The following is a 22,228-nucleotide window of genomic DNA, read 5'->3' on the forward strand; positions in this document are numbered from 1 at the left end:
TTTCAACAGGCCAGGTAACAAAGTCCAGTCTGTTTTATTTCTAACCCAAATATTGCAAATATACAGAAAATTACCAGTACAAAGTTAAACACATCCAGATTTATTTACACAATGCTAAAGAAATTTGAGTTTGATTTCTGTTTTGTGGAATTTTGTAATGGGGTCTGGCTTTTGTTGTGTAACTGACATGGGTCACTGAAACTTGATTATCCCACCCCACATGCAATTTTCTGTCCCAAGGGAACAGAAAACTTGGGTTTTTAGCGCACATGCAGTAATGATGTTAATACTGCTTTACACTTTAGTAGGAAGGTAGCTGTCCCACAACTTGGGGAAGGGGCAGAGAAGTTATAGGACAGGGAGGGACCACATGCTCAGAAAGGGGACAAGAGACAAGAAAGGGTTGAACAACAGGCACATGGGGACCCTGAGCATTTCTGTGCATGAGGATAAGGAGGGTACGACCAAAACCCTCCTTCCCTAGACGTCCAAACATGGGAGGTGGGCAGACTCATCGGGGAACATTCAAGTCACCCGACCACAAACTGAGGGCATGCGGAGGATGAGAATGTCATGAAAGATTTGGGACACATCAATAAATCATTAACATGTACACTATACAGTTTATACATGTATATATGTACATATATATATATATATAAAGGTACAGATTAGTTTATGTTATTCTATATAAACAAGGATGCTTAAGAATGTACTGGTGTGAAAAAAATGCATACAGCAAGTTGTTGAAGACAGTTTCAAATTAATGTTCTGATTCTTACTGTTATAATGAGACATAACCAAGGAATCAACATGGTCCTGCTATTTCAATCATCCTTCATGAGGGCAAGGTCCGGGCTCTGCTCGGGCAGGACGATGCTCCCAGAGCTGCTGGGCAAACGGGCAGCAGATGAAACGGAAGGTCTGGCACCTGCTGAGTGCCAGTGCCGGTAAGTCTGGCCCTCCCTATCGCTCCATCATGTGGCAAGTCTTACACTTTGGTTTTGTTCAAAGGACATTTAAGTCCATGTTTATTTCCCTGCTTGCGGCAAGGCAGTAGCAAAATTGAAAAGCTGAATCTCTTATTTTAGTAGTTCCAAGTATCCAGGGTGAGGGGTGAGGGGAATGTACCAACAATGGGCAGGATGAGCTCTAAACCACTGTATATAGAAGCAGGGCTCTTTAGAGCTCTCCTGAAGGGAAAGAGAACCTCCCATACTTGGATGATTTGCCTAAGAAACAGAGAACTGACTGAAGCTCCGGCCAGCCCTCTCTGTACCCTGGTATTGTGACCAAGGCCACGGAAGAACCGGCTGCGCTTTACAGAGCCAGTGCAGGAGCTGGAGGTTGCCAGCACGTGACTCATCTGTCAGGGATGAAAGGCAAGCTTGGGCATGTAGAGGCCCAAAGGCAAACCTAGGAATTAGAGAGGTACACACTGGAAAGCCTAGTTAGAGGCAGATGGCAAGTTCTCAATTTCAGTTAGAACTAATCTACTGAATCTCCCGAGCCCAGCTTAGAACTGCCAGAACCCTCCAAACACTTTTGATTCTTCAAAGTGGTGTTCCCATTCAATCACCAGCCTAGGTATATGCATCCCTGGTCTCTGGACCCACTAAAAACCAAGAACCCCCCTTAGGTCCAAGACACCTGTCACAGGTGAGGGATGGTGAGTTCTCTACCTGAATTTAAAAGCCCAGACCACTCTGGACAGTCTGACATGTCCAACTTATCTTACAATGCTAAATGCTATCACTGAAACCTCCAGCAATAATCTCTCCTGCTACCATCAAGCCTGGGATTTTATTACACAATGGTAAGCTATACTTTACGCAAAGATAATGCTCCTAACCTAACATCAGTAGAACAAATTAGAACTTGTCTTCCCTCATAAGCTATCATGGATTTAGGCTGTTATGCTTTCTGGCTGAGGGCATACATTTCTGAGTAAGCAGGCTGATATGGAAAGCTAACTAGCCAATGAAGGGAATGAGCCAGGCTTGTTGGCAGTCCTCCAACCAAAGGGAACTAGCTAGCTAGCCAGCCAGGGCCAAGCAAACAAGGAGAATGGAGAGGGGTGGCTCATCAAGGGAGATCCCATGCCCGCAACGAGGTGAGGGGCAGTTTCTAAACACATATTCAAAATCACCATTCATTTGTGTTTTCAGCCGTGAAAAACAGAACAAGACTTGCCATTTACCAAGGTGACAAAAAGGCTTCACACGCTGCTCTGACAGAAATGCCACTGACCCTTCTCCTAAAGAACAGCAAATCATCCAGAAGAAAGAAGCCCTTCCCGCTCCAGGTATCCAGCACCTGCACGCATAACAAGGTAGCGAGCCCTGAAGACGGCCAATGGCCAACCGGCACTGCTCATCATACACAGGGGCCCTGGACAATTTACTCACTTTTTGTACCTCAGCTCCATCCCCTAAAAATGCGTATTACAAACCCCTGCCTTCAAAGGAAGAATCTCACTGAGGATGTGGTAAGGTTCAAATGACATACTGTGAATGAAGTCCTCTGAAAGCTGCCAGGTTTTACAGAAATCCCAGATACCATCACAAGCAAAGAGCTTTAACCATACTTGGTTACAGAATACTAACTTTCCTACCATCCTAAAATGAATCAGAGAAATACTGCATACTGGCACAGGTACTCCAATGGGTAACACGTATATGCCGTGGGGAAAAGGTGTGCAGAAGTGGGTCTTTTCTGGGCATCAAATTCACTTTGGACAGGAGGTGAGGGTGTCTGGGACAAAGGCTGACACTTCATCGTTTGTGAGCTGGTCAAATGAATGAGCTTTTCCTAAAAGACCAGTGCTCTCTAGCTCAAGCAAATATGAATCCTCTTCACAAAAACTGCCCTAACTTTATTTTCTAACTAGGGCTCCCTGACTCATTTAATTTTCCTGCAGCTTCACAGTCTCTAACCTTCTCCATCCACCCCCTCTCCCACTTTCCCTGCTGCTGTTAATCCATTCTGGGGAGGAGAGAACACGGCCATCTGCTCACTCATTCTGACAAAAGTTAATTTGGCACATTTACTTTTTTGTGACTTTAGAGCCATAAAATGAACGAGCAGCAAAATGGCAGTTACCAAAGAATGTCCCAATCATAATTACTGGGTGAAACTGTGGCCAGCACAGTAGGGATGCTAAGACCAAGCTTGTACCATGCTATATTCCTGGCGAGCAAACATCCAAGCCGTATGAAAACTAACTACTGCAGCTCGCCGCTACTATATGGCCATCTTCAAATCCACCTCACTACATTCTACCGTGAACTTAATTTGAAAAGTGTCAAATGGAAAATTTCCTTAAATTTAAAATACGAACCTAATGTATCACATAAAACATCACCTACACTGGAAGTGTGTCTTCAGTTGGTTTGGCCAAAAGTTTCACGGCAACAAATTCCTTGGCAAAGCTGGGAAAAATGGGTGAGGAGGAGAGCCTGGTAATAAAGTCCTGATTTTCAAAAAAAGAGCCTATAAATCTGAAAATGTGTTTAGTCCTGGCTCCATGTACGACAGCAATCCAAGAGGAGGCACGCAAGTAAACGGCCATCCTGATGATTCACCGCCGTGCCAACAGGTGGCAGAGGACATGGAAGACTGTATGATGTTCAGTCCGTAGGGGCCACACCGGGTGCCCTCCCTCGGCTCTAGCAAAGAGGTCACTTGGCCTGGGCAGACATCCGGGGCAAGCCCTAACCCTGTCCTTGAGCAAATCCACTGGCACAAACATGAAGCACGGTTGGAAAGATCTTGGAAGAAGCAAGAATTTGTCCTTTAATAGGTGCTAAATCTAGTCAATTCTCTGCTGCTCCCTTCTTCCTGCCCCAAGTTAAAAATATTGCCCTTTAAGTTTTCCTGATTTAGTGTCTTAGAAGCACATGGTTAAGTCAGTTGTCAAAGGGCAACTGACAAGGGTATACTCCCCGATTAAACAGGGGAAAAGAAACACCACTGTGGTCTACGGTCCCCAAAAAAGAAAGAAAGAAAAGGCAGGGTGTATGTGAGGAGCTGGTGTGCAGTGTTCTTGGGGCAGGGCTGTCCCTGGCGGGGGAAAGGCTGCCCGGGCCGTGCCAGTCATTGCAGCCTCCAAGTCCCTCTCCGCAGCTGCTTTGTGTCGCCGGCAGAGCCCAGGGACAGCACCGGGTGCGTTGTGAACATTGATGCTGGGGTTGGCAGGAGCCCTGAAGCAGGCACCATGCAAAACATGCGAGAGTGGGGTTAGTGAAATGTTCCCTTCTGATTCCATTTCGTTTCCCTTAAAAAACAAAAACAAAACCAAAAGAACCCATACTTTGCAAAAAGAATTTGAAATAAAAAGTTAAAGAATTAAAAATTTCCCCCCCCTTCTCAGGGCCAATTATGAGAGTGTTTAGGGTCCCTCCCCCCTGCCCTGCATTTCTTTAGTGAAGGTCCTTTTGGCTTTGGTGGAAGCAGCAGAAACAGAGCTGGGTCCCTCGCAATGGGAAATTTATTCCCCCCATTCGGAGCCACAGGGAGTGTGAGAGGTACTGCGGTTCCATCATCTGTCCTCGGTCCCAGCTCCTTGGAGGAGCTATTCCAGGAGGTCCTGAGAAGAAAAACAGAGACCGTATTATTTACACACTAAAAAGTTCCTATTTTGAAAGTTATGACCTAGTTGCTGGGCTGGCCAACTCTCACAGTCATTAAGTTGCTGCTTCTGGCTTTTACCCTCCTTTGCCTCAGTCAGATCTTGATTATAAACAGAAAAAGAAACACTCCTGTTTTGTACTTGTGGCCCACCCCTCCGGAAGAAATGGTTTACCTCATCTGAGTCGTCGTGATAGCCGCTCTTGTTAGTGTGGGGGGCTGTGTCCAGAGCGTCCACGCCATCCACACCATTGGCCTCGGCATGTTGCTGAAGCACAGAGTATCGATGCACCAGGAACCTGGGGGTGGAAACATCTGTGAGTCCTCATGCGGTGAGGATGGATGCGTTTCTCACAGGACTGTGGACTTTCCGAGTTTTATATGTTCACAGAATGAGTCATACATATACGCTCCTGGTCGGCGTGTGGAAAATATAAATTCTGATTTGGGCCTCCTGCTTTAGGGACATCACTTCAACGAGCTAGTTTTTGCCCAAGAGCAAACTCAACCGTGTGCCCTTGGCTGACTCTGTGGTTTGAATTCAGTACCTCTGACTGACTTCCATGCTCCTTACCTTCCCCCACACACGTATTTCTTCACGAGGAGCACCCCTGCTACGACGGTGACCAGCATCAGTCCCACGGTGGCCAGGATGATTGGAACAGAATTGGACTTGGAATTCTTGATAAATTAAAACACAAACAATTTCAGGTGTGCATATTCTAGGACTGAATTCAAGGAGACTGCCCATTTCCCTGGCCTCTCTGTGAATGATCCGCAGTCTCTAGGTACTTACTGCTTTCCCAGTCCCCCACGATGGGCCCTCTCAGTGCTATCAGGAGGGCATCACTGGTGGCAGAGGGTAACCAGAACCTCAGCTCCTTGAAGCTGCCAGAATGGTGCAGACTCAGGGGCTTTCATGTCAAAGTAACACTGGGAGCCCTTGGCAGTGAGCTCGGTCAAACAGCAATCGTGGCTGTTCCCGGCTACCAGTGTGTAAGTCGTGGAGCACTTAAGGGTGCAGCAGGAAAGGGAGACACGATGGTAACAGGGGGTTGGAAGAATCTGGAACAGAGCCAGCACCCGGGAAGAAGCTGTGCCAATGCCTTATCAGGCAGGACAGCATATAACACTGAGACATGTTTTTACTTAATTTTTGGTATGTTTTTACAAATAGGCCTTTTCATATCATTGTTTGAGTGTGACCTACCTGCTTCTGGGTGGGAGATAGGGAATGTGTGTTTTCAATGTATCCAAGAGGAGGCAGAGCTGGATTCTGGGACAAGCTGTGTCCCTGTGGGTGGGAGTCCAGTGCAATCACACACACACAAACACTGAGGACAGCTGCCAGGAGTGTGGGGTGGGGGCGGGGGGGCGCAGAGGAGGAGGAACCTGCCCCCTGACAAGTACACACACCCACACATTCTTCTCCCGCTACCTTCCTAATCCCACCTCAGGCCCTCAGTCCTTAGAAGGCTGGGGAGGAGGGGGCTGTGGACTGTCCGCCTCTCATTTTATGGGTTAGGAAACTGGCATTCACAGTTTACTGCCCCGGTCCCACTGCTGGTCCAGTACTTCTTTATCAAGAGGTTTCCTCTTTACCATTTCCCACACCCCAGCCAGACAGTTCAGTACTACAGATCTGTAATCAGCCCACGTCAAAACCAACCCACTGAGACCATCGTTCAGTTCTGCACTCTGCACGCACTCCGCATGACTTGGAGCAGAGACCACCTAACCTATGGCCCAGGACTCCTCTCTTCCACAAGACTCCGGTGCAAGACTCCGGTCCTTTATAGCCAGGCTTCAAGCCTTTTTCCTAAATGACTCTCAGCCTCAGAAATGTCCTCAACTTGACGCTTCCAAGACTCAGAACAACTTTACAGAATTCCACTTTGTTCCCCCAACAAAGAAGTTTCTGGGGACGAGTTTCTCACTGCGTCGCATGACCCATCCTCCACCCTAATGGTTTCCTGTGCAAAGCAAAGCCCGCCGGAAGTAGTTTGGCCACTTTTATTCAGTAATAAAATTCTTAATGTTTTTTGTTCCTGACAGAACAGGAAACCCCACTGGTACCTAAACCAGAACTACTTTCATATACCTGCTTTTCAGGACTCAAAAAGTTACTTGTACATTTCTTTTTCAAGTCTTTTACTTCTCGAACTGGATTCACTCCACCTTGGCATCTGTCTCCTGGAATTTTCCGGTACCTGAAAAGGCAGAAGACATTTTTTATCAGACCACTAGGATGTATCCCTGGATTCTTGTTAGTTCCTGAAAACAAGATTTGAAAAGTGCAGAAAAACATCTCCACCTTATACCACCTCTCAGGCCAGAGGGGAGAGCCACAGGAATGTTTCAGGGACATTTTGCGTAGTTTCAGGCCTTGAACAGACCAAGCATCCCTGGCCATGCTGTGGGGACATGCCCACCATTCTGCCTTAAGAGATGGGGCCAAAGAACTGTGACCCAGGGAAAGCACATTAACACGTGGTACAAAAATGGGAGAGGGAAATATGTATCCGGGGAGGGGGCACCATGTCCCCTCCAGAGCAGCGCTGCCTAATGCAGTGGCTACTTACATTTCAACTAATTAAAAGTAATTCAGTGCCTCAGTTGCTGCACACGGTCAGCAGCCACCATATGGGACACAGCAGGTTAGGGAGCATTTCCAGCACTACACAAAGTTCTGTTAGACAGTGTTTTGCTAGCGTGCCCTAGAATGCCGTGTGCTCGGAGATGTGGAGTGCTGTGAGTGGGGGTCTCACTCTGCAGGGTGAAGACTCCTCTGTCACGATTTGAGAGGAGAGCCGCCTCACCCGTTTGTTGTCAGGTGCTCCTCTCTGCCATACAGACAAAACTCCAGGTCGTGGCCCTTCAGTTCTGGCTGCTCCACACATTTGGAGTCATTTTCTGGACGGAAGTAGCCAAAATCACTGCCAAGAGTCAGCAAAGAAAGTATCTTTCAGAGTTGCTGAAAGACAGTTAAGTGACTAGTAATGAAGGGTTTCTGAGGAGCAGCGGAAGCTTAATATTCCAGTCTTTGGTTGCATGAGAGCAGCTCAGGAAGGCCTGTGTCATCTGCAAAGAGGGTCTGTTCAGGAAGACAGACATGGAGAGGGCTAAACTGGGGAACCATCAGCTTACGGATCAGGCCTGGTGGACTGAGGACTCAGCGGCTGGCAGCCCTGCACAGACCACGCGGACTCCAGGAAGGGGATGACTGCAGCAAGCGGCGGGGCGGGGGGGACTGTGCACCGAGAACAAAGACACTGAGAAACAGTGGCAACAGTGACAGATCTAAACCCACTATGCTTAGGAATCTTTTTATTTACCTCCAAATCGCTCATTATTATGTTTTTGGGAGGTATTCCATAGGGTGTATGCCAAATCTTTCCTGCCTGCCCCATTTCTGTCCCTCTTAGCTTCTTAGGTGACCTTTGTCTCCAGTGCAAATGCCTGTTGTGCCCTCCATCCTACCCCATCTCTCCACAGTGCCTCCCACCTGCTCACCTTTCTCTGTTTCTCCCAAGAAATATACCGCCTCCTCTCCAAGGCTGACCCCCTACACGAGCGCCCTGGGCCCATCCTTCCTACTACCCTGGGATCTGGCTTCACTGATGGTATGGACCGACTATCAGTCCCTTAGCCTGCACATGTCCTCTTCCTTCCCCCTCTTCTTCCTTATCCTTCTTAGAAGGATATTTTATACTTGTTCTATTGTACTCATTTCCTTTTTATTCCATGCATTGTGGCTTCAACCCCCGTTATCACCTTGGAAGCGAATGTCTGAGGCCCCCAAGACTCCCTAGTCATGCCACTGTGGAGAGCCCTCTCTGGCCCTGCCTGTGTGGTGGCCCCGACACAGCACCTGCTCCTGCTCCTGCTCCTGCCGTTGGAACTGTGCCCGCCGGTTTCTCTTGGCACGGTTTGCACTTCAATCTTCCTAGCCTGGAAATGCAGACCCTTTCCTGCGGCCCACAGGTCATCCTCTTACTCTGTATCTGCTCTGCCTTCATGAGCTTCATTATTTGTTGCAACTAAAACTTCCAGGTTTTACCTCTCTTGAGCTCTGATCCTCCATTTCCAAGTACCTGCTGGATGTCACCACCTAAATCTGCTGACAGAACTTCAAATAAAGTGTCCAAAACATGTCACAAATTCTCTTTCAAGCCAGCCTCTCCCAACATTTCCCTATGTTTGTCCAGGGCACTGCCTTCCTTCCATTATCGAAGTCGAAAATTCAGCCTGGGCATGCCCTATCTGGACCCTACTCACTTCTTTATCGTGACCTCTGTGACTTCCCCTCATGGCCTATCTCCCAACACACCGTTCCTGAGCACGCCAGTGGTATCTACACATATGCCAGTCCACGGCTTCAATGACTTGCTTCTTCCCAGATGTGCAAGGTCAGGTCCTGCCACTTGTCAGGGCTCGGCTCCAATGCTGCCTCCTCCACAAAGCCTCCTTTGACCCATCTCCTTTCAGCTCTAGATGGAACAGCCTCTAGGTTCTCTACATCTTCAAGGCACTGTTTCACAGCATAATTACGTGCATCTTACCAGGAGAGTCAATAACAGGCTTTCCACCATCACTTTGCACTGCCTTGTGCACAGCAAGTATGCGATGGATGCTTGGGGAATACACAGATGATGCTTGCACTTCAAGGTTTTTGTGACAGATATTTAGGGGACAGGGTAAGAAGATGCAGAAGACACCACCCCTCTAGCACGGAGGGGGAGTTCCGGTGAAAATTTTAGGGTCTCCAACCGAAATATCCGGGAAAGTGCCCTTCCTGCTCACAGAGTACACGATTCTTAGGCACGGGTGGCACAGTGTGTAGGCTCTGGGGCCGAGCTGCCAGGCACACATTCCAGCCGTGCCGCTTCCCGGCTGGGTGATGGTGGGCGAGTTAGCGGTAACCTCTGAACCTTCATTCCTCCCTTTGTGAGATGGAAATGGCAACAGTACCTAGCTCAGGGGGCTGCCATGGTTAAACATAAATTGTTCGGGACAGTGCCTGGTATAGTTACTGCTCAGGAAACATCAGCTGCTATCACGACTACTCAATGATGATCAAATACAACATGCCCTCAAGGAGTCGAGACTTTACTGGTAGAACCAAACCTGTGCACAATAACCAAAATACAGCAAGAGCTGTACGGCAGAAGCCCAGATGAGTGAAAGCTGGAGAAGGCTTTACGGAGGTGAGAACTGAGCTAAGTATTAGAGGCCAAATAGGAACTCCCAAGCTTGGGGGTCAGGCAGGGAATGTGGGAAGACTTTCCAGGCAAAGGAAGCAGCAGGTAAAATGGCATGGAGCTCTGAAGAAGCACAGCTTGTCTGGAAAGCAGGAGAAGGTCAGGTAATTAAGAGCCTGGTCTGGGTCCAGTCTAGGATGTAGAGTGTCCCAGTGTCAACAAGCTCTAGTCCTAATATGACACCACAGTGACCGGAAGGATCCTGTTTCCTGTGGAAACACAGAAGACAAGACCTCTGGCCCATTCTGCATTTAGATGTGAGCCACACATGGGGAACCACACCGGGTCAGACTGGGTGTTCGCTCAGTCCCAGAGAATGTGATGTGGGAGGACATGACTGCTACCTGTCTGCATTCTTTTCCAGATCCTTTTAAAATTTTTATCTTTGAGAGAGAGAGAGAGAGAGAGAGAGAGAGCGAGCATGAGCAGGGGAGGGGTAGACAGAGGGAGAAAGAATCTCAAGCAGGCTTCCTGCTGCCAGCATGGAGCCTGATGCGGGACTCAAACCCATGAACTGTGAGATCATGACCTGAGCCAAAATCAAGGGTCAGATGCTTAACCGAATGAACAACCCAGGCGTCCCTTTTCTAGATCTTTTAGGATCCACTTTTACTTCCTGTCAGTATGTTTTGCAGGTAATGAATTCCATAAGATTACTGGCTGTGATGGGAAGCAGTGCCTCTTATTTGACCTAAATTACCCTGCTTGGCTACCTGGGGCCTGCCTTGCCCTTGTGTAATCAACTAAGTCCATGCCAGTAGGGTAACTAACCCTTCAGCCCAGATGGTCCTGAACTTGAGGCAGTCCATCTGGATGGCCTCTAGACCTTGATACGACATCTGGACCATCAGTACTCCAACATCCCCTCCGGTCTCCTTCAATCTTGCAGACGATCCAAAACCTAGTGCCCTACCTGCTGAACTCAGGCCGCCAGTGTTTAGTGAACACATGAATTCCAACTTCCTCCCAGCTCCTGTACTGTCCTTCCTGGTGTTTCTGCCCTATTTTCTCCTCTCTCTGTTTCTGAGTTCTCTTCCTCCTTATACACTTCCCTCCCTTGCTGTCAGCCCAGGATTCCTGGGGGCTGTTGCTGGCCCTGTCCAATAACTGACTGACTGGCCTGATAATATTACCTGTCCAATTGCTAATAACTCTCGGTCCCTTCTCTGTGCCTCCATTTCCTCAGTAAGAGCAGCAGTTCTCCACCCTTGGAGAAGAAAGGATTTGAATATTTTTCAGCACTATAAGTCAATGGTCTTTCACTACCTCCTGCACAGCAAAGGGGCTGACAGAGATGTGAGGGAAGCTGATACCAGAGGAAGTCCTCCAGGGAGCAGGGGCAGACGGACGGCTGCTTGGTCACAACATAGTCCCGACCATTCTGGCAGACAGACGACTTGCGGAGCCGCAGGTACTGTTCTTTGTAGCCTAAGATGCAGCCGTCTCCGTATTCTCCGGGGTCGGCAGAGTGAGCCAGCCATACGGTATAGTCCTTCTCCTCACCTAAAGGGAAGACAGGCAGTTCAGGCCACCGCACCCACGTGTGCGAGGCAGCTGCCAGGCTGAAAGGAGAGGAAGGACAAGAAAAAGGGGATGTCGGACTCATCCCACTGCCTCATTTGGGAACTGCAGACAAGAGTTACATCAGTTGGAGCCTACTAGCAGTTGGCACCTCTTTGTGTCAGAGGAGGACACTTCACATCTCACCGCCCGTTTGAGTTATTAGGAAAAAGCTTATTTGCTTCAAAGTGGGCAGCTGGATGGAGGACCTCTAAGCTTCCTTCCACATGGAGAGACTGCTGCCTCCATGTCTTGCACACCTGTGCTGTTGGTCAGCAGGAGCTGTCACAGGTAAGCTACCAGGCGTTTCCTTTCAGGAGACAGCAGTTAGCCAAAAGCTAGAGTTCAGTTTCACCACGGGTTAGTTTGCCTCAAACAGAAGGGAAGACAATCTTTTTCTAGACTTTTAACTTCAGATGACTGGCTTTCACGTAGACTGCTGATGACAGTCGATCCAGCTTTGTAAGTCGTATCACCCACTCCTGGAGAAATGACTCAAAGGCCATGGGCTAGACTGTGGATTAGGGTTTTATCCTCTGGGATACAAAGACCAGCGCAGAGTCTGTTAGGGAGCAGGTGCCTACCAAATCTTTTAATGGCGTTAAACTTCAGGAATAACTGTAGAGCTGCCTTCTGAGGGGAAAACTCACAAGCCAGCTCCTTCACAGCCTATTTAATGAATCTGGATATTAAATAATGACTCTCGGGTATTAAATCATATGTAAACACCTTGTAGAAAAGGCCCAAACAGTGCTTCTGCTTCCTCCAGGAGTCACTAAACTAACATTCTGAGGAAACAGACCCATTGTGCCATCTAATAACAGGACCAAAATTCAAACAAAGCTACTTGAAACCTTAAGTCTTTTATCATAACATGCCAACAAGAAACCACGGCTCGCAGGGTGGGAGACTTTTCTCCAGTTTTCTCTTTTATCCTCCATATTTTTCAGTACAGTGTCAGCATCTTTGGTACCAGGGCCTGGGTTTGGTTATGATTCTTTAGCAACACCTTGCAATGAGCATTTTACCTCCTTTTCGGAAGCCATTTTCCATGCCTCTAACATGCCTTCCAGTCTGACATCACAGAACTCTGAAATGGTCAGTGTGGGCTTCGAGCTCACCCAGTAGCCATTCTAAAACCTCACCTGTGACTGACATTCAAGCCAAAACTCTTTACACGAATACTTCCTCACTTCAACGTTTTGATAATCAGATGCTCTATGCAACACACTTTCCTCTAACGCTTCTCTTACAGTTCTGTTGAAATCAAGGGTGAAAAGCCCTGAAATGTCATGAAATAATTTTAGATAAACACAAGGACGCATTATCCTTACAAGCAGAAAAAAGTCCCATAAAGTGTTACAGAGCTTCAACAGTGTGAGGCCACGCTTACAGCCTTAGCCACACATGGCTGGTCTGAAGTGAGATTTACTCTAAGGGTAAGGGTAAAGTATACACTGGATTTTGAAGTCTTAGAAGAAAAATATAAAATATAAAATATTTCATTGATAGTTTTTTTTTTAATGTTATTTTTTTGAGAGACAGAGACAGAGCATGAGCAGGGGACGGGCAGAGAGAGAGGGAGTCACAGAATCCAAAGCAGGCTCCAGGCTCTGAGCTTTCAGCACAGAGCCAGACATGGGGCTTGAACTCACAGACCGTGAGATCATGACCTGAGGTGAAGTCGGGACGCTTAACCAACTGAGCCACCCAGGGGCCCCACATTGGTAGTTCTTAACACTGCCTACATATTGAAATGATTTTAGGTATAGTAGGATGATTAATTAAAGTGAATTTCACCTCTTTTACTTCTATAATGCAGCCAACAGAATAATTTAAATTGCACATGTGGTCCTCATTTTATTTCTTTTGGACAGTGCTAGTCCAAAGAAGGAAGCTGCATTTCTGATACCATTCATTGCATTGCCTTGAACATCCTTCAATCCTCTTTCATATGCTTTTTTTTTTAAGTAGGCTCCATGCCCAACGTGGGGCTTGAACTTATAACCCTGGAATCAAGAATCATGTGCTGTACCGACTGAGTCAGCCAGTGGCCCTCATATGCATTTTCTTATTCCAGCTAAAAGAAATGAAATTGAATTATTAGGAAAATAGGCTTATATGTTCTGGTAGAAAAGGTCAAAGGAGACTCTACTCACAGTTCCTTTCAAGGACATCTTTAAAATCAATGGTATAGGAGACCCACTGGCGGGTCAGGAAAGATTCTGTGAACCCCCATATGCTGATATTCATGGACCGAGCTCCAGGTTCTGAAGCTAGACCGGTAAAGTAGATGGGCTCCTTGGTGAATATGTAGGTTTGCCAGCACTGACCTTCATCTGTGGAGAACCTGAAACCACAATGAGAGAACAGTCGTGACAGAGGATCAACATGTACGGGAGTATCAGGAAACTACTCTGGCTGTTTGATCCCAAACCAGAGAAAACCCTCATATTTATGTCATGGCTTAGTGACTGATAACTATATAAACTTTTAATGCCCACAGATAACAGGGTAGGTAAAAGAGATTCATTCAAAGAATATAGAAGAAAATGCCTTTATAAAAATTGTTTCAAAGGAAACAGAGGGTAGCGACCCATGTACGAATGGGCTTCTGAATAAACATACAAAATTATTTTAGAGAACTTATACTTAAGGAGTAATTTTCCATCCAAAGTGCTTAAATGCTTCTATAGGATTCTTGTGGAGAGAAAGAAGAATTATTTATTTACTTATTTATTTAAAGAGAGTGAGAGAGTGAGAGAGAGAGAGAGAGAGAGAGAGAGAGAGAGAGAGACCACGACTGCACACACGTGCAAGCCAGGGGGAGAGACAGAGAATCCCAAGCAGGCTCCATGCTCGTTGCGGAGCCTGACCTGGGGCTCAATTCCATGACCCTGGAATCATGACCTGAGCTGAAATCAAGAGTCAGACGCTCAACGAACTGAGCTACCCAAGTGCCCCAAAAGAAGAGTATTTTTAAAAAGTGACAAAAAATGTTAGCTAGAGGAACTCAGAAGAAAAAGCAAAGATACTGAATGTGGGTTGCTCTAGATGCAATCCTTTCAAGAATGTTCCCTACAGTTCTTAGAATGCACAAATTTGAATCAGGGTCCATAACTATCCCTACCTCCCACAGAAAAACATCCCACAGTTGCCCTCCATGCAGATAGTGTGGGTGGAGCAGAGCTCATGCATACTTAATCACACTGATAGGATGGTTGCTGTGCTCAATGGCCACAATGATGCCTCCGGAATCCAGGATGGTATAATAGTGGGGTCCTTCGAGCATCTTCGTCCAGGAGTAACCCCCATCATCTGAGATGTACACATCCGGGATCATCACTGAAATGGCATCCCCTACACTACCTGCAACACAATCCGCCATCTCGTCAGCAAAAATCAGCAATGAAACGGAGAGGGTTTACTGCCAAGAGAATAATTTTCAGTGAATTTACTCTGATTATTTCCCATCATACCTCTTGTAATAGGAAAAAAAGGCCACTGAAAAGTTGGGAAAGGAAGTCATGTTTCTCTCTCTGATGGGGAGTCTAATGAAAAACCCAGAGTATCATTATTATTCGAGAAATTTCACAAAGGATGGTAAACATCATGTATGGTGGTTTTCTTATAGGATTCAAGGCTGTGGCTGAGTTTTAGTGTGCTCAGCTACTTGCTCCTGTGGAGATGGGGGGCGGGCTGCTCACCATGGGCAATGACTATGCCGACGGCCTTAGGCTCTGACAGTGGGGCCATTGGAACGTTTAGTTTCTGGGAGATGCTGTAGGAAGCGTGAATATGAAGGCTGCACTGTGAAAAGAAACCAAAGCTCAGATTAAAACCAAAGGTGTAAATTTTTAATCATCTCACAGAGCCTTCTAAGAAAGCTTTGAATTTAACCCAGACTTCAGCGGGATACTCTCTTAAAAAAAAAATTGTGGTAAAAAATACATACCATAAAAGTTAGCATCTTAACCATGTTTAAGTGTACAGTTCAGTGGGGTTAAGTACATTTATACTGTTGTGCAACCATTACCACCATCCATCTCCAGAACTTTTTGAAACCAAAACTCTACACCCATTAAACAGTAACTCCCATTCTTCCTCCTTCCAGACCCTGGAAACCACCATTCTACTTTCTGTTTCTATGAATCTGACGATTCTAGGTACCTTATATAAGTGGAACCACATAGTATTTGTCTTTTGATGACTGGCTTATTTCACTTAGCATTATGTTCTCAAGGTTCATCCATGTTGTGGTATGTGTCAGAGTTTATTGAAGGCAGAATATTATTCCATTGCATGTATATGCCACATTTTGCTTCTCCGTTTATCTGTCAAAGGACACTTGGGTTGCTTCCAGCTTTTGGCTACTGTGAATAATGCTACTATGAACATCGGCATGCAAATATTTCTTTGAGACCCTGCTTTCTTTTGGATATATACTCAGAAGTAGGATCGCTGATCATATGGCAGTTCTGTTTAATTTTTTGAGGAACCGCATACTGTTTCATATAGTGACTGCACTATTTTTCATACCCACCAATGACGCACAAGGATCCCAACTTCTCTACATCCTTGGCAACACGTTATTTTGTTTCGTCTTGTTTTTGATAGTAGCCATTCTAATGTACATGAGAGGCGTGAGAGGTGATCTCTCCCTGTGGCTCTGATTTGCATTTTCTTAATAATTAGTGATGTCAAGCATCTTTTCATGTGAGTTTTTGGCCATGTGTATGTATGTATATATATATAGATATATATATCTATATATATATGTATCTATATATATATATATATTTTTTTTTTTTTTTAAAGCTTGTTTATTCTGAGAGAGAGTGAGCGAGCACGGGAAGAGCAGAGAGAGAAGGAGAGAGAGAGAATCCCAAGCAGACTCCTTACTGTCAACATATGAGATCATGCGGGGCTCGAACTCATGAACCGTGAGATCGTGACCTGAGCTGAAATCAAGTCAGACACCTAACTGACTGAGACACCCAGGTGCCCCTTGTATATTCCCTATACAGAAATGTCTACTCAAGTCCTTTAACCATTTTTAATTTGGGTATTTGTTTTTTCTGTTGTTGAGTTATGGTCTCAGTGGGATATTCTTGATTCCAAAATAGATTAGTATATTTAGGAGCAAATTATGCAATTATTTTCTCATGTGTAATGCTTAGTTTATTTTATTCCTGCATTACACCGAAGCCTCTGATCAATATTTAAAGCATGAATAAACATGAAAATAAAAATAAAGCATGATTCCGCACAAATAAACTTGATGAACACCTGACATACTTCTGATACCGTACAAGATGTGGTGCTGATTCAAAGTAAGACCCAGTCCTGTCTTTAAAATTTCTGAGAAACCAGTTGAGCTATAAAGCACAATGAAAGTTAATGTTTTAAAAGAGGTCTGTGTTGGATAAAATGTTCATTTTATGTCATATATTTTACTGCAGTAAAAAGGGGTTCACACAAACTACAGGCGACATGAAGAGGCAGGATTAATTCTAGGTGAAGATGGGCCCTCAGGATGATCAGGATTTCCACTGCTTCTAATGGCTCAGGACTGGGAGAGTCAGGCATAAATTTCCCAAGAGTCACGTGGGCAGCGCCACAGAGGCAGGAGAGCATGTAGGGTGTTCAGGGGGCAGCAGAGGGCTACAAGGAACATGCCAGTGATCAGATGGACAATGACAATGAAAAGGCAGAAGAGAGCCTGACAGGGGAGGAGAGGACCTTCACTCACCAGCTCAGAGGCACAGACTTTATTCACAGGCAAAGGGGAACCCTGAAACGTACTGAGGAGGGAAAGGCATGGAGTGTGAGAGTGGCCAGGCAAGTAAAGAGGCCACTGCACCGCCCAGGCTCAAGGTGAAGAGGGCAGGCACAGGGCACGGCCACGGTAGAGGGATGGAAAAAAAGGGGAAAGGAGAAAGGGTACCGGGTGGCACAGGTACACTATCTTACACAGTCTGAGGCTCTTAAAAGGAAACAAAAAGTCCCGCCTACAACAGCAGAGTGGATATCGGCCACAGGTATTCTGAGAAGAGCTCGGGAACCACCAACACTGTCATTTTTTGAGGAAAACTCCCAGGGTTCCCCGAAACTCTTCTCAAACTCTGTAAGAGCCAGACACAAGACTTGTTCCTCTTTTCTTTTTTTCTTGTCTGTCCAGACCCATCACTCCTGGAACCTGGGATCTCCTGGAGCAATGCCTTTGTATGTCTATTCTTAGCCTCTCCTCAGAGGGGCTAGTTCTGGCATTCATGGGCCCTACTGTGTCACCATCCACACCCTCTGGCTGTGTGGAGCCCAGGGAGAGGGGAAGAGAAGGCCAAGTTCTCTTCTGTTTGTTTCTGGCCAGCACGGCTTTGCACTGCTCATGAATGGCTGGTCCCTGGCGTCACGTAGAATTCCTTAAGTCTCATAGTTGCCATGCTGACTCTTAACTGATTACCGGCCCATCCTCCGTTCTGTTTTCATTCAGTGGTTTAGTAAAACACAAAATTTTAGCCTTTAGTTTTTTCTTTAAAAGACAAATAGTCCATAGTATTTTGGCTTTTCCTTTTCCTACATTCTACATTACTTTCATTACTCTGATTTCCAAACTTTCCACCTGTAGCAGCTGTGGTCACTAATCAAGTACAAAACTTCATTATTCAAAGGCCTGAAACCGATCAGAGCAGGACACAATGGCTGCACAGGACACATGGAGTAAGACACACCTCATTCTTGTTTTTGGCTGTAGCATCACATTCACTGTTTTCAGGCTTCCTCAGGTGCTTCCACCTTCCTCCTTGGTCAAAAGTGATCATAGTCTGGATAGAGTTATCTGAATGGGAAAAGAACGGTCTTAAGTCTGATAGACCGGAAGTACCTTATTAAATTCAGTTTACCATGGCATCTCTCGCTCCTGGGGCTACATAATGCCATTAGAACTCTAGAGTCCTACAAGCTTGTAACATCCAACAAAACAGCTCAGTGTTGGTGAGTAACTGAGCAGCACTCTATGCTATTTGAAGAAGGCTTCCCACCTGAATAGGACTCAGCTGATTCCAGAAATCATCTAGACTGATACTCTTGAAAAAATACCCTTTTTCTCCTTACCAACACAAACAGGTTAATGTCCATTCTCCTTCCTTGCTTGCTTGCCTTCAAGGTAAAATCTACAATGGGAAGGCATCCCAATCTTTACTCGGATAAGGCCAGGATACCAGGCTTGTTATAGGGACTCTCAAGATTTGAATGTATGTGCCTAAGTCTGGCTCAGTAATTCCTAATTTTCATCTTTCCACTACCCCATACCCGATCTCTCCTATACCTTTTCTCTTTTTTCTACATGCTCTTCCCTGTTCTCTATTCTTAATGACATAAACTATTGCAAGTTTAAATTCAGAGACAATATGCTTTGAGTTTCCCAAGGAAAATCAAACAAGAAAGCAAATGAAGGACAATTCATTTAGTCAATAAATATTTATTGCATGCCTACTATGTGAAAACTGTTGTGAGCCTTCGGGACTATCTTGGTGAACAAAACAGAAATAAAACTTGGTGAATGTACATTCTAGCAGGGTGAGACAAACGCCAGATGCTGTAAACAGGTAAATTATATAGTATGTTGGAAAATAAGTGCCATGGAAAATCCTGCCCTGCTAAAGAGGGGCTGAGTGTGTGTGTGTGTGTGTGTGTGTGTGTGTATGTGTGAGACTAGGGGAGGACAGACAAGCTCCCAGTGGGACAGTCATGGCAGGCTCTATGGCTCTATTCAGAAAGCAACATATGAGCACAGATTGGAAGGAGGATGGTGTCAGCCTTGCAGATATCTGGGGAAACAGAGAACAGTCCCTGAAAATCTCTAAACCATGCATGTGTGTGCCTGGTGTGTTTAACGACTGGCAGAGGGCTGCAGTGACCAGAATGCAGTGGGTGGAGGGGAGAGGGGTGGGAGGAAACGGGTCAGTACTGCTTAAGACCTTGCCGACCACTGCAAGATCTTTACCAATAAAAACAACCTCTCACCTCCCACCAAAAAAAATAAATACATCTATAAACAAAACCTTAAGAGTCTTTGTACTTTAGAGTGACGTGTTTATTTGTATAACTGGGCCTTAGCAAAGGTGAGCTCTGCAGAACCTCGGAGCAGAACACCAGAGGAACGCTGGCCGGCTACAGCTGTGCCTTCTACAAGGAGAAAAGCAGGAAGTGGTTCAAACTCAGGCTCATTCCTCTAGGCCTAAACCTCCCAATATAGAAAACTCATTGCTTTCATTTATTTAAAACTTCCTCTACACAACATAGAACCCAAAAAATCTTTCTTTCTATCTGCTGCTGCTTTGCTCTTTTTAGTTCTATTTACCATAACTGATGTAAAATGAAGAGCCAGTATTGACATGAATAGGCTTGCCGGCTAGGCAAGCAACAGTACTGGGGGGACAGGACCACCATTGTTTCTGAAAGTCTCGACTCCCAACACTTTCAGCTGAAGGACAGCTGTGTCCAGACTTACCTTCTGAGAGCACACTTGTTATGTAGACCCCGCGGAGGGAGGTCACATTGGTAAAGTCCGTCTCGCCACCTGTGGTGGTGTAGAGATGTCGGTCCAAGGACTTGGAATAGACAATGCCTCGATCATCTGAGGTAAAGATTGTGCCAAATCCGGTATCTGAAATAGGCAAACAAACAAAAACAGTAAGTCTTGCGGGGAGGGAACAGAGAGAAAAACAACAGTCCAACCATACACATGACTAAATCACTGACTGACTGCATACATTAGCCAACTGTCCCTCTTCATGATGTAGGCACAGACCTGAGCATTAATCATGGTTTGATACTCATGATTTTCATGTCCACCTTTAATTCTACTACCCAGCTTGGTGCCTGGAGTCTGGTAGATACTGTTTGTTGAATGAATTAACCAGATGCCACAGAAAAGCCCTTCCCAGATATATTCTGGTGGCAGAGGCAATGCACTTAGATTTATATCATACATACCTCTAAATCTTTATATTCTAAACCTATGCTTCTTGAACTATCTGTGGTGAAGGATCAATTTCTTTTTTTAAGTTTTATTTATTTAAGTAATCTCCACACCCAACATGGGGCTCGAACTCACAACCCCGAGGTCAAGAGTTGCATACTCCCTTGAGCCAGCCAGGCGCCCTGGTGAAGGATCAATTTTTAAATTTCTATTATGGCACAAACCGATCCTTTGTAAAATATAATAAAAATTAATCCTAAGAAGAGTGAAATACAAAATCTAATCCTCAATGTTTTAATGATTAGATTCAACAGATGTAAAATTACTTTGTCAAATGGTAAGAGGAGTTTCTCAATGTTTGCTATTGCTTTGGTGCTTACTTGGCAACAAAGAGCTTGCAAACCGTATAGCACCGGTCCTCCGACCATTCTTTGAGCAGCACTGCTCTAGAATACTTGGACATACACATAAACCACATTCTAGAGCCAAAAGAAGGGGCCTTCTTAACAGAGACTACACAGTATCTCTAAGACAGAGTATTCAGTAGGACACTAATAAAAACCTAGGGGTAAGAGGAAATGTCAACACGTAAGAAGGAAGCTCAAATAGAACTTGAAGTTTAAATCTCTATGCATTCAAGGGTGGGCCACTAAAAAAAGCTCTTACCTCCAGGTTCATCTACATGCATGAACACCATGTCATCATTAGCTGCTAGAATAGAATAGAACTGTTCCTGCCCCACAGAAGGTAGCTGGGCCATGCTCCACGTGTCCCCTTGATCTGTTGATACATGAATCCTTCTCGTTGTATCCTGGAACAAATGCCAATATTTAATGTTTCAATTTCCACTAAGATGCCATGTGCAGGGACATGAATAGGAACATTATTATTCATAATTGTAAGTCTCACTCTCCATTTCTTCACTGGATACAATCGTTATAAATGACACGTCCTAGTACCAATTACCAAAACAATTTCTTAAATTTTTTTTTGTTTATTTGTTTTTGAGAGAGAGAGAGCACGAGCAGGGAAGGGTCAGAGAGAGAGGGAGACACAGAATCCAAAGCAGGCTCCAGGCTCCGAGCTGTCAGCACAGAGCCCGATGTGGGGCCTGAACCCACAAGTCGCGAGATCATAACCTGAGCCAAAGTTGGACACCCAACCAACTGAGCCAGCCAGGCGCCCCACCAAAGCAATTTCTAACCCCTAGCAAAGTTCCAGGCAATGGAACAATCCATTCTATTGTAAGCAAGGCTATCTTGGCTTCCTCTTTGGCTTCTTCATTCTGGTATGGCCCTGTATGATGTAATTCTCCCAACCTCTGACATTCCCATTTTCTTCAATAGAGCTAAGGGTATGATGGGGTCGTCTTTAGTTTGGCTTTACAGCCATTCACTATGCTTGCTCAGATAATTCTTAAAATGATGATTACTGTACCAAAGTTAGGTCCCTCTGAGACAGTCCTAGCATAACCCAAAGAATGAGACAATTAAGAGTCTAGAAAATGGAGACGAAACTCATGCTTGGGAGATCACAGGGAAGTCAAGATGTGACACTTCTCCTCTTTAAGGAAGTCTCTCTAAACAGCCATAGTGAAGGGAACATGCACAGGCTAGGAAGAGGCCAAGGAGAGGCAGAAATTAATATAGGGGAGCTGATCAGGGAGTATTTATCTGTTGAAAGGAGTCTGTTAGGTAGGCAATTAACACCTCCTTTCAGATAAATAGCTTAAAATAGCTACTAGACATATTTAGCCAGGGCACAGGAATGAGTCCCAGGGCTTCCTTATGTTAAA

The 22,228-nt window shown here is 45.5% G+C and overlaps 1 protein-coding gene across 6 annotated transcripts in view; it reads right to left on the bottom strand.

Annotated features, from left to right (window-relative positions):
• Nucleotides 1-11: 11 nt before the first annotated feature.
• SORT1 (sortilin 1) overlaps nucleotides 12-22,228 on the bottom strand; it is a 67,576-nt gene continuing 45,359 nt past the window's right edge. For all 6 annotated transcript variants that reach the window (XM_042953259.1, XM_042953262.1, XM_042953265.1 and 3 more), the window contains 12 exons: nucleotides 21,100-21,244; nucleotides 19,963-20,118; nucleotides 18,182-18,288; nucleotides 15,158-15,260; nucleotides 14,651-14,819; nucleotides 13,610-13,800; nucleotides 11,204-11,393; nucleotides 7,449-7,565; nucleotides 6,731-6,839; nucleotides 5,204-5,310; nucleotides 4,805-4,928; nucleotides 12-4,588 (listed from right to left, as the gene is read on the bottom strand). In XM_042953259.1, coding sequence (XP_042809193.1) covers nucleotides 4,574-4,588; nucleotides 4,805-4,928; nucleotides 5,204-5,310; nucleotides 6,731-6,839; nucleotides 7,449-7,565; nucleotides 11,204-11,393; nucleotides 13,610-13,800; nucleotides 14,651-14,819; nucleotides 15,158-15,260; nucleotides 18,182-18,288; nucleotides 19,963-20,118; nucleotides 21,100-21,244 — 1,533 coding nt within the window. In that variant the 3' untranslated portion in view covers nucleotides 12-4,573. The remainder of the gene's footprint in view (nucleotides 4,589-4,804; nucleotides 4,929-5,203; nucleotides 5,311-6,730; nucleotides 6,840-7,448; nucleotides 7,566-11,203; nucleotides 11,394-13,609; nucleotides 13,801-14,650; nucleotides 14,820-15,157; nucleotides 15,261-18,181; nucleotides 18,289-19,962; nucleotides 20,119-21,099; nucleotides 21,245-22,228) is intronic.

Source organism: Panthera leo, chromosome C1 (genome assembly GCF_018350215.1).
Source record: "Panthera leo isolate Ple1 chromosome C1, P.leo_Ple1_pat1.1, whole genome shotgun sequence".
Classification (NCBI taxonomy): domain Eukaryota; kingdom Metazoa; phylum Chordata; class Mammalia; order Carnivora; family Felidae; genus Panthera; species Panthera leo.